We start from the raw sequence: 17,155 nt of genomic DNA, 5'->3' as shown, positions 1-17,155 counted from the left end.
AAAAAATTGAAATCAGGCTCCAAAAATTTATCTACAGTATAATCCAATTGATGTATAGAATATATAGATGTAGGGATAGTAAAAGTGTCTGGAAGGGTATACAGTTTCAATTCTATGCTTCTCTCTCGAGCTGCCACAATCCCTTAGCCAGTTCTTTCTGCAGCCCTCCACTCACACTCTGCACATTCTCTCTCGAGTTTACATCTACTCCCATGTCCTCAATTAGCATTCATCTGCTGGTGGCCCCCAAATCTGTATCTACAGCCTAGCCTTCTCCTCTGAGCACCAGATCAACACATTCAGATAATAATACAGTGTCTCCCTCTGGATGTCACGCAGACACCTCAAACTCAATTTATTTTAAATGGATTAGCCTTCCACTCTGAAATCATTTTCTCCTATCTAATAATAGAGTAAGAAAAATGTTAGTTCTCTTTACCCTTTCCCCACCCTTAAAACTAATGTCAACTAATTCCCCACATATGCATGATTCAATAGGGTCACCATACCCAACAACTTTAAGCCAACCAATCCTTGGTCCTTTTGTCTACTATAGGTAACATTAGAGTAAGTAAATGGAAGCCTGGGGCTGAAAATAGATCATAACTGAACAGAGATTTTACCTTTTCCTGGCCTCATATATAAAGCAGGATAACATCCACAAACTGATTAGGAGCTGTGAGGGCTGGTGAGATCATGTCTGATGAAACACTTTGACTTCTTAGAAATAAGAAGACCCTATTTCTTTGAGAAATTATTGTTAACAGTTGCCTTGCAAGAATGACAGAATTCTACACAGTAGTCACTTAATAAATGCTAACCTTTATTGTTGTTATTATTTATTAAAAGACACTAACACATGGCAGAATGCCCCCAGTAAAACAAAGATCAACCAAAGAAACTATCAACCCTGAATTCTAAGTAATTGAACGTGCTCAGTTTTCTTAATTAACTGTTATATGCCAGAACATTCTAAATATTTTGCATGTGTTACTTCATTTAATCCTCACGAGCCCCACTGTCACCACTCATCTATTATTTCAGAGAGAAAACTTCAACCCATCTCATTTTTAATCTAAATATTTTTGCACCCGATACATGCTCCAATCAATTACTTGCCTCATTCCCAACACTTTTTCAAAAAGTTTTGAAAGATCAATATTTGTTTTAGATAAATAAGAACACAGAGATGAATAAAAAGTTAAAAATTAAAGATCACTCTATCCTTCCACCCAAATATAACCACTGTTACTATTTGGGTGTCTGTAATTCTAGAGTTTTTAATGTCTACTTAAACATATTTTATATTCTCAAAAAAAGTGGAATCACACTATCACTACTGCTATCTAACCTACCTTTCTCACCTAACAATGCATGATGAATATCTTTTCCTGGCAATATGGATTCCAATCAACATATTTATCTTATACCATGTGAACATTTCTTAATTTATTCACCATGTGAACATTCCTTAATTTATTCAACCAATCCAGTGTGCAAGACATTTAAATTGTTTCCATTTTTCCTATATTAGACAGTGCTGGGATGAACAGTCTTATATATACAATCTTTAACTAATGATTCAATTATTTCCTTAGGACAAAAGGTTTATATATTTTAAGGCTTGTGATGTATATTACCAAATGGTTGTCCACAAACCTTGTGCCAGCATAAGCTTATTCCTACCACCAGGGTTTGAATGGGTCCATTTTGCCACACCCTCGCGGACAATGCACAGTAAGTTAGAGAGGGACTTTTATACAAATTCTAATTATTCTTTCTTGTCAAAATTATTTAGTGGCTCTCAGTGTTCAGTGGGATAATATTCAAACAGCTCTCCACAAACTAACTTCAGTCAGCTTTCCAAACTTATCTACTTTCACTCCTCACACTCTCCCCTCTAAGCAGACTAGTCTCCTCATTGTCATAGGAAGACAGTTCCTACCTCCATGCCTTTCTCACACTGGTCCACCCTCACTCCCATCACATGGAATGCCCTAACTACCTGCCCCATTCAGGACTCATTTTAAATGGCCACTTCCTCCATAAATCTGTAGCTGACTACTGTATCCCACAAAAGTCTTTGCTTCCTCTGCACTGAGTGCACATATTTCACAATAAGTATATGCTCAAGATATTCTGTTATCTTTTTGTTCGTATGTTTCTTATCTCTCTAACTAGATCATAAACCAAAAGACAAGGATAGTTTCTTTCTTTCTTCTTTCTTTTTTTTCCAGCATTAACACACAATTTTATTGATGATACACAAATGAAGTCAATGCAAATGACAGGAGGGAGCTTATTTATGACGAATTGGTTCACTGTCACTTATGCAGAAGAAATAGTAAAAATATTTCAATCTAGGCAGCGAGATAAAAAGCAACAAACATATTTTCAAAACAGATAGTGATATTCATTCATCCAGCTTATACCTGAAGACCAACTCAGATAAATATCAGCGTTGATGATACAATATGATATTCATTACTCAAAACTGGCAAGGATTCCTTTACCATAAAAACAAGGTGGAGAAAAGGAATAGTTTACAATGTGTGTTGCTTCTAAGCTACAAAATCAAGAGGTTATTCCTGGCTCTTCGGGAACATATGCTCAGCCAGTTTGGCTATGAATTTTCCAATTTTTACTTTCACCAGAAAATCATGATGACTTTCTATCCCCAGAATCTTATCAGCACACACTTGAAATTCTTTTAAAAAGAAAAAAAGTGAACCTTCACCGAATTGATTCTGAATAGATTCATTTTCTTCCCATTTAAAATTGTCATTTATGTTCTCAAATATGACCAGAAGTTTAAGAATCACCTCTTTGTTCTCTTTCTTATTAAAGAGGGAACCCAGTGAAGATGGTACTTGGGCCCTGAGCAGTTCTCTAGCCATGGCTGGATTTTCAGCCAAATTCAAAAGGAGTTTCAAAACCTGAAATTTGGTTTCTTCATTTCCTGCTGAAAATAAACGAAAAAAGTCTGAAATGGAATTAGCAAGCATGTGCTGATACTCATTAGTAACAGTCATGTTCGTAAGCAATCTTAGTCCCGCCAGCTGCACAGATGAATTCAAGCGAGAAGTGATTGTGTCATCACACACTTGATTCATGTATATCTTAAGCCTGCGCTGGTTTTCAGCATTCACACTCAAGTTATTTAGGACAATTAAAGCCTTTTCCTTGACTATGGGATCCCGAGTATTGAGAATCTTTGCAACAATTGGGAGACCACCCAGATCACGAATAATATCTCTGTTAAATGCATAGGCAGCATTGTTACCCAGAGCGATTAAAGCTGCTTCAAGAATATAAGGCTTTTCAGACATCTCAACCAAGCAAAGAACTTTTTGCAGCTCTTGAGGGGACAAAATAGTATCATCTGAATTGGGGGAAGCCCGTTTCTGGACAGCACGACGAGCCCGGGTAGCTCTGGCCCTTGCCCTGGCCCTAGCTCTGGTCCCAGCCTCAGTCCCAATCCGGGCCCAAGGTGGGTACCATACTATACCTTTGTTCTCACTGTTATCATCATCATCGTCAGACCAGTCATTGTACCTGGCCCCAGGACAGTCCCGAACATCATCCACGTCCCCAGACCCTCCCTCAGCCATTTTCTCCTTGTTCTGTTTTCTTCCCCTGGTCAGTTTATAAATGCAATAGCAGGCTCCAGCCCCAATCACCAGTCCCGCAGTCACCCAGCCTACTTTCCTGGCGTAGCCCATGCAATCGTCCCTGACAGTATCAGGGACCAAGGAACAGAGTGGTCACTCAAGCTGGGGGAGGAGTGCTATGGGCCTGGTCTGGGTGCAGGCCAGTGAAGGGTGATTGTCTTCAGCCACTTCAAGGCCACAATAGCTGATACTGGAGGTGGACCTAGGGTGGAGGAAGGAAACGAGGTTTGAGTTTCTCTTCTCTTTGTGTTGTCCGTGCAGGGAGTTGCACAGGGACAAGTAAATGAGTACTTGGTGGGAAATGTAGATTGCTAACAAACTCTATTCCCCTTATTTCACCTCTCCCTGCCCTCCCCAGCCCACCACCTCGCCAAGTCTAGATAAAGGCAATGGAGCCAATAGTCTCTGCTTGGGCCTCAGCTCCCCAACCTTGGTGTTCCCAGGGAGTGGCACCCTTGCACTAACCTCCTCCAGACAGGCAGCTTGCCCCTTCTTCCCTCCCCTGGAGATGTGCCACGCCCAACAAACCTTGCAATCTGCAGAGAGACCAGAGCCAGGGAGAACTGAAGGTTTGATGGATTGACTGTTCATTCGTTGCTTTCCTGATTCACCATCAGGTTGTCAGATTTTTTTAACCTCTCTATAACATCGGAAACATGCACATGACTGCCCCTTCCCTAGCCTGAAATGGAAGGGATACTAGGGAAATAAGGTAGGATTGGGTGAGCCTGTCCAACTGCGGGCGATTTCCAAGCCCCTCCCCCATTCCAAGCAGCCCCCACGCCCACACCGACCTCTGCTGATCCGAGGAAACTTCCTCCCTTGCTTCAAGTGGTGCCACCTGCTACAGCCGACCTGCAGGATGACAGATCGAAAACAGGGGGACTAAGTGCTGTTGAGAGAAGAGGATTATGAACAAACTCTCTGATAGGTTTCCCTTCTGTCACTCTCCCCCACCCCACCCCACCCGCGACACACGCGCGCGCGCGCGCACGCACACACATACACACACACACATACACACCCCGCACGCCATTTCGCCACAGTCCTGAGAGTGCAAGAAACACACTCAGACTCAGATCTAACCTAGATTTTTGCCATCTCTGGTTTCTTCCCACCCCCACCACCGCCCCGCTTAGGGTCCCCAGATGGTCTTACCCTTAAATCGACCTTCGCGGATCAGGGTTAATTTCCTTCCTCTTCTCTAGCCTGGCGTAGTGCCGCAACCTACGGAAAGACTGGCAACCCGGGAGAGGCTCGGACCCACAAGACACAGAGCCATGGTCAGGAAGACACAGTCCCAGTCAGAAAGACGGGAAACAGCCGCTACCGAGTGCTTAGTGGACGGACCAGTCCCCAGAGCAGAAAACTCTTTCCTAATTCGGAGGCCTGGTTGTCAAAGGTTTCCCACCCCTATTACCCCTCTCGGGGTTCTGCTGACACATCACGTTGCACTCTCCCTCCCCATGTCCAGCCCTGCCCCGCCGGCACTGTCCTGGAGGACTAGGGGACAATACCCAGGCCACAGCTCCCTATCCAGATTATGGCCTCGGTTCCCACCAGATTCCCACCTCCCGATCTCTGGGCTCCTTTCCAAACACTCCCTCTGCTCACCATTTCGCAGCATCGAAATGGGCTGCGGGCGGGACAGATGTCTTGGAAAGCCAGCGGCGAGTTGGAGAAACGACGGAGGCGCCCCAGGACCTGCGACGGTCTCCGCCCTGCGCCCTCGGCCAACCCCCACCTTCTGGAATCTCCCAGGCACTGACCTGCAGGAATCCCGGACAGTTTTCTTCTGCTTCCCTCTGCCGCAGGCCCGCTCGCCCTCAGGGCAATGGGGAGCTGGTACTCAGACGGGAACAACGACCAGAGCAAGAAGGACTTCTGCACACGTCAGCTCTTTGTCACGTGAGAGCTACGTCATCCACCAACTCGGGTCCCCAGTTTCCCCTCCCACCAGCAGTGCGGCAGAGGAGGGCCCGCCCCCCTCCATTCCCTCCCCCATACCAGGCCTTCTTACTCTTTCTTCTTTGCTAATCCCATCTCCCTGTAGTTGTGTTTGCCTTCCTCCGATTACCAGAAAGGGACAGCATCTTCCCTTGGGGTTACTGGCCACTTGTACTTTTTGAAAAATTGCTTCTTCCTTCCCTAGGCTCCTGGGACAGCAACTCTCCTTCCACCTCCTGGCCTCCCAGCTATTAATGTCTACCATTTCCTCTGAAATCTAATCCCAGATCTAAAACGAAAAAGTCATCAGAAAAGGAGTGAGAGGGTGTTTTTTTCTTTCTTAATGCAGAAAGAATTCTTTCTGTTCTGCCCTCTCCCACCCCCAGCCTGCATTCTTTTTATGAGAAAAAAAATTGCTGTAAAGCTATTTTCATTTGAGCAAAAAATAGAGTGGGAGTTGGAAAGCGTTGGGTGATGGCCTCCAAAAGCCCCGCACTTTCTCACTTGTAGGGAGTGTTACACATTTCACTCAAAACAATCTTAGTGTCTTCTGGGGCCTAGCACAAAACACAGTCCTGGATGAGCTAATCAGTGTGTCTGAGAATACACAGATCTTCTGACTAGGCCAGTCTTCTAAACTGGAGAGCTACAGACTTTCACTTGCATCCGACGGCAAGGAAGAGGCACAGAGCCCTCAGAAGCCAATGACACAGAAAAGGTTGAACAGAAATCACAAGTACATAGTGGATATCTGTCAGACACTGATGAAGTGAGTGTCATAGAAAGAACATTACAAAATATACTTATGGACAGATAGAGAATATCCTCCTTAAATGAAATAGTGGAGGAACACTGAGACCAAGACAAAATTGGCTAAACTTGGCATCTAGCAACTAGTGTGAAACCTCTTCACTGACTGGTTTGATGAACTCAAAGATTCACCTGTCAGCAATCATCGAACTTTTTTAGAGTGGGAAAATAATAAAATAATGTCAGAATATGGGGTTTACAGTGGGATATTCCTTGTTTGGATATGAGGCCATTATCTGAATATAAATTTTACAATCCACAAACCATATGGGAGTGAATCAAGAGACTGGGAAGCTTGGGAACAGGCAAAACTCCAGGGAAACTCATATCGATGTAATTACTGAAGGACAGTACTGCAATATGACTGAAATATTTTTTCTTCCAATTTTATTGAGATATAATTGATATACAGGACTGTGTAAGTTTAAGGTGTACAGGGTACAACTGAAATTTAGTAAACAGAAACCAAATCAACCATATGATTCTGTTTTCAGAGAAAGATCATGTGCAGCAAAGGGGCTTATTCAAGCATAGGAATATATGAAAAGGAGAGTCAGAGGGAAGTGCTGGTAGTTCCCACCCAAGCACTGTCTGGAGGAGAAGGAGGCTTGGCTAAGATGAATGGAAAAATTAACTTTCTTTGGCAGAGCAATCCCCATGCTGCGTACTTTTAAGTTTCTTAGCTGAAAGCCGCTTCTTAAAGTGCACCAGTGCCCTTGCTCTGATTGCAGGCTCAGCAAGCAACCTTCTGAAGATCGTAGCTTCCCAAGTAGTAGCTTGCCTACAGGGAGAAAATGGGCTGGTAAAACTGACAGAAACCTCTAGTACAGTTGTATTTCTCAGGGTATACTTTTCAGATTCAGTTGTCACTCCCTTGTGAGACTTAGCTACCTGTGTGGCCTACTTACAGAGAGAGAATGCAGAGATCCATGGGTTTGGGCATTCAGATCCAGATTTATATATGTCTCTATGAATGGGGGTCTTCCTTTGACAGAGGCATCTGCTCTCAGCATACAGACAAAATCAGGTATTGATCATGAAGCGATGGGGACAAGGCTCTGAACTGTAGATGCAACCTTGTGAAATCCTGTCAGGGAAGCCAGGTAGCTTTGGCTTAGAAGACAGCCTTCTGAATCACCATGTCAGAACTGGACCTGTCTAATGTTCAGTCAATGTGAAAATTACAACTAAGGTATGCTGTGGCAAAAAGATCCCCAGTGCCTCAGCCAGAACTGGACAAAGGATTCATATCCAAAGTAATTAAAGGGTTCTTGCAAATCAACAATAGCATCTGAAACAGTTTGCATTTCTCTCTGGGAAAATAAAGGAAGTGCATTTCACATTTTACATATTCTGTCATTTTCCCCAGCAAAGGGGTGGGCATTGTGCCCAAACAGAACTCAGTGCTCTCTCACTGGAATTTAAACCTTGAACAGAGATAGAAAACTGAAAAATCAGTGGAATTATGGCATCCTGAAGAGATCATCTATCAATCCCTCCTAGCTAGACACCTTAAAGCTGACTGTGGTCTTCAACATTTCTTCATTATTTAAGTTAACTGGGTTTGGTTTCTGTTGCTTGCAATCAAACAAAATTAATACACAATACAAAATCAAATAACACAATACAAAAAGTAATATAGCTTTTTAAGATAACAATCTTCCATGATTTATTTTTCTCACCCTCCATAATTCCACTGGTATTATCATCTTCTGATCCTTTTCTGTTTTCAGGTACTTTATAAAATCACACATCACATATCACATGTGACCATACACTGATTTAAGCCAAAAGGTTCCTTTTGGCAGTGGCTTCACATAGTCTTTTGAAGGCTTGTCTGAGGATTTGCTTAAGGATTTTCCCTTTTTGCTTTTGAAATGGTATGTCAGGCAAATAGCATGCCCTTAAATACATATTTGTTGGTAGATGTATAATGGAGGGAAAAGTAGATTTTAAATGCTAGTCACCAGGTTCTTTGGTAGAAACTGTGGATCAAAATTACAAAGTAAGCGGATTGAAAGAGTTCTCATTGCCATGGGGTTTAGGAAATTTTAGAGAGGGAGTGGATCCAAACAGGAAAGGTTTGACAGTCTGGGAGAATGGTGGTCAGGGGGTATACATTGGAATAATTGAAAAGTACACCAAAGGGGAGAGATTTTTTTTTTACTACTGTGGAGAGGTGATGGTGGAGCTTTTGTCCTTGAAGCCTGGCTAAGAGTTGTGAAAATGAGTCCTTACTGGAGAGCCACGTCCATGACACCAAAGCACCTGTCTTTGTTAAGCTTTACATACTCCTTAGTTCTTTCTAACGTATAGATTCAAAATAAATAAAAGCTACTTATATAAGCACTTAGACCCAAAAATTGAATGATGGACAGTTGAATCTGCTAGTTCTGTAAGTAAAGCTTCATAAATAGAATTCATTTGCCTCAGAGAAGTAAACACAGAATGATGAAAAGAACAGTGTAGGGTGATAATGGTGAAATGAGTGAGGTAAGGGTTTAGAAAGATGGGGTGTAATGTTGGTGTATTTAGAATATAAAAGTTTAAGGAAGACCAGAAAGTTGTGATATGTTCTTGACTTGTGAATGTTCACCAGTAAGGCACTCTGGGCTTCCTGGTCTACCTCCCAGAGGGACCTCCTCGACATTGGGGCCTCTCACACAGGGAGCTTCCTGCTGGAGTGTCATATTTCAACATTCTAAGAAAGAGGCTGCCTGAAGGGTCTATATTTAGAGTATGACTCCCCAGCAGGGACAGCTGGATGTCTGGGGACTAACTTCTGCATACTTTGTCCCTGAGTTCTGGGATTATTCTGAGGGGCTTGTAAGGGCCGTGGACTGAAATTGTAACAGAAGGCAGGGAATGAAAAAACCTCTCTCCTGGTGGCTGTTTGGGAGCCTATAAACTGTGCTTTTCGTGAGAGAAAAATGGCATGGATCTCAAGGGTGTTGCAGTGATTCAGTCACACACAGACCCCCCACCACTATCTCTATTGGAAGATGCTAGGGGGACGCACAGTGCAAGAGTGACAGATACCAGAGGTATATCACCAGTGTCATGATCAAATGAAAAGTCCATCTACTGAGTCTCATTTTCATGAATGGGATAGCAGGGAATTCTCTAAGTTCTGGATGATTTATGGGTTTCATTATCAAACTTCAGAACAGATTTTAAATAAAGACCTTTGAATGAAAAGCAAGCTAATCTGTGAAGTTACTAATTTGTAAGGTTCATCTAAAGATGTAAGATTCATCTGAATTTGGGGTCTGCATACAGTCTGCCCTTTAAAGCCAGAATGAAAGCCAGCCACAGTCTTCTGTGACGAGCTCAGTCTTCTGATACCTAACACTACTTGAGTTCAGCCAGGAAGAAGAAAGGGATAGTGCTTCACTTATCTAAACTGGTCATGATTAAAACACTGACCACCTCACTACAGATTCATTTTATCCATCAATTTATAAACCATATTGGAAGTACACTGGTCTTATTTGTAAGGATATGTTTTTTAATTTTAATATGATGTTTGAAAGCTGCTATTTCCTGTGCAGTCAGAAGAAAGTATTTTCAATGTGGTATAAATTAACTTAAATCGATGAGGCTTCCCTATTAACTAGGAAATCTTGTTTTTTAGTTATATGTGTGTGTGTATATATATATATATATATATATATACACATACACACACATACATATACATGTATGGTATTTTCTGATTATAAAATAGTGTAAGCTTGAGCCAATAAAAGAGGAAGGATGGATGAAATAGAACATAAATTTATTAAAATATTCCACAAAATCTGACTGCTACTTGAACGTTTACTCCTGCTCCTCCCACTTAATTTTGGTGCAGAGACTGGATGTGAGAAGGGGTAGAAATTAAGAAAGGACGGACAGGAGTTTCAGAGCCAAGGAAAGGATAAGACATTTCCCGAAGAAGAAGTATAAGTGAAGGACAGACTCAGGAAAAGATGCTGCCCCTTCCTGTCATTAGGGAAAAGCAAATTCAAACACCAGAGAGCCACCGCTACTTCTGGTTTCTGGTATTGTTACAGAGGAAAAGAGTGACAGGGCCCAGTGTGATGGGGGGAGATACGGGGCAGACTGGCGCCTGCTGCACTGCTTGTGGGAGTGGAAATTGGGGGCCAGAGCTCACTGGTGACGTGGTCGTCACGTGACCAGGAGCTGCCTGGAGCAGAAGTACTGCTAGTCGCCTCCGTCTGGGTACCAGCCCCCTATTACTCTGCAGGCTCGTGAAGGAAGAAGCAAATTAGCCCGGACCGTGCAGGTCGGTAGAGCCTGGGCTCTCTTTGGAGGGAGATGGGGATGGGAGAGGGCCAAGAACGCCAAGGATCTGAGTTCGGGCCGATCGGGGCTGTGTCCCCTTCTCGCCTACTTTCTAAATACCGCTGTCCCCCTCCTCGTGCCCATTTTAGTAGAGAGAACTGAGGGACTTCGGGCGGCGGGTGAGGGGAGTGAATGGCTAGTACAGAGACTCCGAGGAAAGAAACGGTCCACAATCACGGCACTCGTGTCCTGAGTGCTGCTCCGTCCACCAAGAACTCTTTCCCCTCGGTCCCCCGTCTGTCTGCAGGTTTATAGATTTGTTGGCCCGTAGGTCGCTGGAAAAAGTCGTGGCGAGGGAAGGAGCAAACTGCCTTGGGACGTGCAGGTCGGTGTGAATGTGGGATGAGTCCTGACCCCTGGGTGGGGGTGGCGGTGGGGATGGCGGAGGAGGGGCCTGGGATCGGTGCGGGCCGGGTCCAAGTCGCCCCCTCCCGGCCCCTTCTTTCTCCCATTTCAGTGCAGGGAAAGGGGTGTGGCGGCCTTTGCTGGGGAAATGGCGGACGACGGGGGGAGGCGCGGAAAGCCTGCGTTAAGAAAGTCAGGACGGTGTGAGAAATATTTTAAACTCAAAGGCTGAAAATTCAGAAAAGCGGGTATTGGGACCTGTGTTCTCAGTACTGATACATCCACTACACTTTCAGTTCTCCAAAGCTGGCTATCTTGTCTTTCCATCTGTCCTTCTGCTGGATTGTCCCTCAGTCACTGTGGAAGGAGCATTGACCACAGAAGACAAGGGAAGAAGAAAGAATTTACGTGACTTTGAAAGAGGCTGGTGGGAGAGACTAGCTGTGAGTCTTTGGGGGGTGGGGGGTTAGGGGTGGAAGAGGACACTACCTGCAGGTCAACCTCTCCATGTCACCCTCCTGGCTGTCATAGCACAGCCCCATCTCCTGCCCTTCTCTGTAGGCCCTGGAATATCAATGGTGGATCCTGAGGGTACACAGAGGATAACAGAAAAGAACAAAGAAATAGTTGCCCAATAAGCCACCTCTCTCAACCAGAACTCAAACTCCACTCTGTCTGGTAAGGCACGAATTCAGGCACAACTCAAAGCCCTAATGTTATTTTTCATCACAGATTCATTACAAGAGAGCTACAGGAGCCTGGGATAGGCTGAAGGCATCTACCCTCCACCATTACTCACCCTGGCCATAAGAACCATCTTCAATCAGGTGAAGCAAGGCCCTCTCCTGCCCTGCCCCCAGGCTGGCACAGACTTGAGTATGGGCCGGGCTCGGGAAGTGGGTTGGATGGCAGCAGGACTGATGATTGGGGCTGGTGCTTGCTACTGTGTTTACAAACTGACTATAGGAAGAGGTGATAGTGAGAAGTTGGAGGAGGAAGAAGAGGAATGGGACGATGACCAGGAGCTGAATGAGGCGGAGCCTGAGATTTGGTTTGATTTCACAACTATGGCTAGGCCCTGGAGTGAGGATGGAGATTGGACTGAACCTGGGGCCCCTGGTGGCACTGAGGACAGGCCTTCAGGTGGGGGCAAGGCCAACCGAACACACCCAATAAAACAGCGCCCATTCCCTTACGAACATAAAAATACTTGGAGTGCACAAAGCTATAAAAATTTCACGTGTGTTCTTGGCCTCTCCAAGAGCCCTTTCATTCAGGGGAAACTGTTGTTAGTTCAGCCCAGGGATGCTGGTTTTTCATTTAGCCACGATATCAATAGTCATTTGGCCAGCCTCTCCATTGCTGGAAACACAATCCCTACTCCCAACCCTGCTGTTGAGGGGGAGAAGGCTTTCTGTGCCCCAGGTAACGTGAACGCGAGTGGTGAAAATCAGGGCCAGATTAAGATGTACATCAATGAAGTGTGTCAGGAGACTGTGTCACTTTGTTGCAACTCATTTCTGCAGCAGGCCGGATTAAATTTGTTAATAAGCATGACAGTTATTAATAACATGCTTGCCAAGTCCGTTTCAGACTTGAAGTTTCCTTTGATATCAGAAGGAAGTGGATATGCTGAGGTGCAGGGTTTGAAACCATTGACGGGTTTGTCTGAAAAGCCAGTGTTGGCAGGGGAGTTGCTGAGTGGCCCACTGCTGCTGTCCTTCTGGTCCCTCCTTATCAGAAATGCAGACAGACAGCTTTTCCCACACACTCTGGCCTCCTAAATGGCCCCCTCCAACAGAATGGGACGGATTCACCCCAAACCAAGACCCGATTGGTGAACACACCCTTGTGTTCTCACCCAAAGACTCTGCACTGGGTGCTATTGAAGATCTGGCCTTAACCAATCACCACCTCACGGGGTGAGAGTTACACTTGCTAGATCAAGGACCACACTCTGATTGGCCAGGCAGGGGTTCCCACAGAGCCTGGAGTACCCTCTTGGTTTTTGCAGTCTGCAGGCAATGTGCATTGTAAATTACTCCCTTGCAGCCTTCTTCCTGTGGTCAAGGGATCATTTTAGCTGCCAGCTGCGGTTAAAGAACAACATATTCTCGCCTCACAAGGGATGCCTTGCCCGTGGTGGTCTCCCTGTCTAAGCTGGACTGTTTTGTGGAGACCAGATGCATATGGGAGCTTGTGCCGAAAATGCATTGGTTGCTGCTTAGGTTGAATTCTTCTTCATTTACTGTCTCTTCCTCACGAGCCGATGGATGATAAACCTGTTCATCCAAAAAAGTACACTCCCCTTCTATGTGCTGTACTGACTTAACTCCCTCCAGCCAAGCCTGCATTTATTTGTATGTATCATCAATAAAGTTGTGTGCTTTGATTGATTGGCAAAAACGAGACATGGTTCTTGTCCTTGAATTTATAGTCTGCACGAAGAGAAAGACAAAACTACACGGTCCACGCTGACTAACTGGGGGGTTTGCTCCCTGACAAATGCACGCTTAGCAGAGCCCACAAGAGGCAGGGGTAGAGATGGGCTGCAGGGCTCCAGATAAGCCTCCAGAAGGGGCTGGGGGTGCGGGGTGGAGCGAGGGGAACGGGGGCAGGGGTGCGGGGGGTGGAATTAGATGGACTGTTGGGAGGACTAAAAGAGACAACACCTGTGAGGCAGGCAGCACAGTGCCTGGTGCAGAGAATCCCTCCCTCGATGAAGGTGTCTTTCCTTGACTGCTGGCCTCGAGATAAAGGTCAGTATTCTTGGGGTTTGTCTACACGTCCCTGGGGGCCACTGGGCAGCCCACCCCGGCACATTTAATGCACAGTTATAACAGTAGCAGTTGCCACTTGCTGAGTGCTTACTTTGTGCTGTGCTCTCTCTACTGAGAAGCAGCTGTTAAACTTACTTCCAGGCCCCCTCCCTTCCTTGGGTTGCCAAGCCCAGAATCCTGGCTGAGTGAGAAGGCTTGGCCCTTGCTTCCTCTGAGGAACCCCCTTTCTGCCCCATCCCTGGTACCTCAGTGGGATCCAGGAAGGGGACAGTGGAGGCCTCCATGAACTCCCCGAGGGGATCGGGGTTGGGGCAGATGCTGAGGGTGCTTGGCAAGGCCATGGCTGGTCCAGCCATCCGGAGACATCTCCACCCCCTCCATCCAAGCTTCCGGCACCCCTTGGAGGAAAAGCAGAACCCAGCCCTGCACACTGAACCACTCCAGGAATCTGGGCAACTCATTCCACCACCCCTCCCAACATTTCCAGACTCCTCCCAGCAAGCCTTAGCCCCTGCATCACCAAAGCCAGGTCCATGCATGTTTTTGATGTGTCATGAAATGGTCCTCTTCCTCAAAGCCCTGGCCAACACAGTGGACAAGAAGCTTCCCTTGGGCAGTGCTGCTTCGGAGCCTGGTGCCCTCTCCTGGCCTCTCTGGGCATCAGCGCTCTACCAGCGCTCTGCCTCCTGCTCTCCTCCATACAGAGCTTAGTTTTACTTCAATATTTCCTCCCTTCTCCCAGAGTTTGGGGTGCAGGTGGGTTGCCACTCACTTGCTTGAACACATCCAGCCCACGCTTTGAGCTGACTAGTGGTCACGGGTGCCTGCCAGGTCCCAGAACCATAACTGGGGAATCCTCCAAGCTGGAACAGGGACACTGCTGCCTCTTCCCAGGCCCTGGTGCCTTGGTTGGCCAGCATGTGACTTTGGCACCCCCAGCAAGGTTCACCCCTCTGGGGCTTCCTTTGCTTGCTCTGGGGCCCTGTCTTGTTTTCTAAGAGCTGCCAATGCGGCTCCGCTTTCTCCCGAGCCAGCCTCAGGTGGGCTGAGCAATCTGTCTCCCGTGCAGATTGGCTCTGCACACAGCCCCCACATCCTCTTGTCCCAGTGGAGCCTGCTTGGCCACTGCCATCTTCAGCAACACCTTATTGCTCAGCATCTTTAATCTCTGGGAAAAGAGCATTTTCTCCTTCCTCCTGGCTCAGGGTCCCAAATTAACATGCGCCTCCCTCCTCCTCTGCACTCTGCGGAATCCCCGTTTGAGTCCTGCCACAGGCAGTGGTCCACCATCTGCGAGGCAGGCAGGCACTCGGCAGCTATCAAGCCAAGATAGCTGACTCTTATCGCAGGGAGGGCCCTGGAGACGTTCTGCCCACATCTCCTGAGCAACTCTGTCACAGGGAAGCCTGCCGGCATCGAAGTTTCTCCACGGTGTGGTGTCAGCCCAAGCCAAGAGCCCCCTCTCCGTTTGCTGGCACCGCCCTCCCGAAAACACTCCCTGTGTTGGGGGAGGCTCAGGCCTCTGGTCAGCCCTTCATCCCTTGGTTGGTTGCTGTGCCAGGACAGGAGCCCAGTTCCCCGTGGATTCTGCCTAGGGATGCAGAGGGACGGGGGCGGGGGCATGCCTGCCAGTCACAGCCTGAATAAAACATTCAGAGGCTATCAGTACTGGAAAGATGATGGTGCCCCCTCCCATGCTTAATTCAAGAGTGAAACAGCACGGGGCCACCAAGCACAAAACTTACCTACCTGTCTGCTGCAACCAACAGAGATCCTTGCCTGGTTTCCCCATAGCAAACACTAGACAAGGTCATCAAAGCTTGAACTTGTCACGGTCTGTGGAGAGGGGCCCTGCCTTGATGGGGCCGCCCCAGGCGAAGCCGGCTCTTGGGAAAATCTGGAACTGCCTCCACAGACTGCCTTCCAACTCCAGAAGGGGCCCAGGTTTCCCTTCGTCATCTCATTATCGTGTTGTCATTTTGTGCCTGTAGGTACTGGCTTCTGCACCGACTCCCAGTGCCTCCCAGTCTGCTACCTCTCCTGGAAACGTATCCTGCCACCTACCTCGTCCCACCGCCACACCCTACCCCACTCATAAGTGCAGGCGAGATTGCAGACATCAGCTTCCCGACTGACACATCCAGTCCCAGACCCTGCATCCCCACCTTGGCCCTAAGTGCCACGCCCAGTGCAGCTTCAGCCACAATCCTCTCACTCTGAAGTGTCACCAAGGACCCCCACAGCCCTCATCAAGTCACTCTCTATGCTGGGCCACCACAGCACCTTTTGGCTAAGACTTTGGCAGCTGTGTGCAGCGCTGGCTGCCACCTGCCTTCTAGGGGCCACGGGTTGGTCTAGGATGCTATGGGCACTGCAGCACAGGGCAGCACAGTCCTCGGGGCACCAGCCAGTCCCTTCTCTGCTGCTACTCATGCTGCACAGATCACCTCACACTCTGTCACTTCCCTCTTTGCTCTGCTCATGGCCTCCTGTTCACCCTGAAAGCTGTTTTCCCCTTACTGCCTCTTGCTTTTCTGTGTGGCTTAGGACGAACCTCCCCACTCCCTGATTACAAAAAGGGTCTCCTATATGGCTTCCTAATTCTTTCATGCCTTTCAACTTAAAGGGTTGTCTCATGGGTATTCTTGGAATTTCCTTTCGTGCAAGATGAGAGCTCGATCCAAATTTACTCATTTTTCCAAATGGATAACCTATTAACCCAGCACCACTAATCACCCTGTCTCAGGGTATGGCTGGCGTGTTCTGAGACCTTCATGTATCCAGCAGAGAATCCCCTCTGTGGCTTCCTGCTGCTGACGTCCCTCCTGAGACACACCCCTTCCTCCCAGGAGCTCCTCACTGACTCAGGGACCCTCCGCCCACTGGGAGGCCTGTGGCAGGTGGGGTGTGTGTTGCCAGGGAGGCTGTGTTGGTGCTTGTGAGCAGGCCTCTGCCCTGGGCACCTTCTCAGGATGTGTTCTGGCCCACAGGAAACTTAGGAGCCCCCACCTCACCTGCCTGCTTTAGCACCAAGGGAAACGGGACTGGTTTCTTGCCTCACCAAAATTGCTTTATTTGTGTGAAAGCAAGATTGAGCACACCATGTTGTGCATATTATTATGAATATATTATATGTTATAATATTGTATTCTGTTATGTATGATTTAAATTTTTTAATTACAGAAAGATTATTTTTGTAGTGATTACACAATTAAAAGCAGAATGGTTTTTGCCTCCTTGTGGATATACTGGGTT

The 17,155-nt window shown here is 46.8% G+C and overlaps 2 protein-coding genes across 8 annotated transcripts; one reads left to right on the top strand and one right to left on the bottom strand.

Annotated features, from left to right (window-relative positions):
* Positions 1-802: 802 nt before the first annotated feature.
* ARMCX3 (armadillo repeat containing X-linked 3) lies at positions 803-5,591 on the bottom strand. 7 transcript variants are annotated; one of them, XM_006219582.3, is made up of 5 exons: positions 5,441-5,591; positions 4,830-4,909; positions 4,466-4,526; positions 4,137-4,207; positions 803-3,873 (listed from the first exon to the last, which is right to left on the bottom strand). In XM_006219582.3, exon 5 carries the CDS (start codon positions 3,720-3,722, stop codon positions 2,583-2,585), a length of 1,140 nt encoding a protein of 379 aa, XP_006219644.1. In that variant the 5' UTR covers positions 3,723-3,873; positions 4,137-4,207; positions 4,466-4,526; positions 4,830-4,909; positions 5,441-5,591; the 3' UTR covers positions 803-2,582. The 7 variants fall into 7 exon arrangements, with proteins under 7 accessions (XP_006219644.1, XP_015107860.1, XP_015107862.1 ...); XM_015252374.3 differs by having other exon boundaries at positions 4,137-4,353; positions 5,441-5,577; XM_015252376.3 differs by having other exon boundaries at positions 4,200-4,353; positions 5,441-5,577.
* Positions 5,592-10,594: 5,003 nt separating this feature from the next.
* On the top strand, positions 10,595-13,523 carry LOC107035203 (protein ARMCX6-like). Its single transcript, XM_072955703.1, has 4 exons — positions 10,595-10,716; positions 11,023-11,100; positions 11,417-11,563; positions 11,853-13,523. Exon 4 carries the CDS (start codon positions 11,999-12,001, stop codon positions 12,902-12,904), a length of 906 nt encoding a protein of 301 aa, XP_072811804.1. The 5' UTR covers positions 10,595-10,716; positions 11,023-11,100; positions 11,417-11,563; positions 11,853-11,998; the 3' UTR covers positions 12,905-13,523.
* Positions 13,524-17,155: the final 3,632 nt, after the last annotated feature.

The sequence above is a fragment of the Vicugna pacos genome, chromosome X (assembly GCF_048564905.1).
Source record: "Vicugna pacos chromosome X, VicPac4, whole genome shotgun sequence".
In the NCBI taxonomy this organism is placed as follows: Eukaryota; Metazoa; Chordata; class Mammalia; order Artiodactyla; family Camelidae; genus Vicugna; species Vicugna pacos.
Note: the sequence above shows the minus strand (reverse complement) of the source record. Positions and strands in the feature narration are given on the sequence as shown.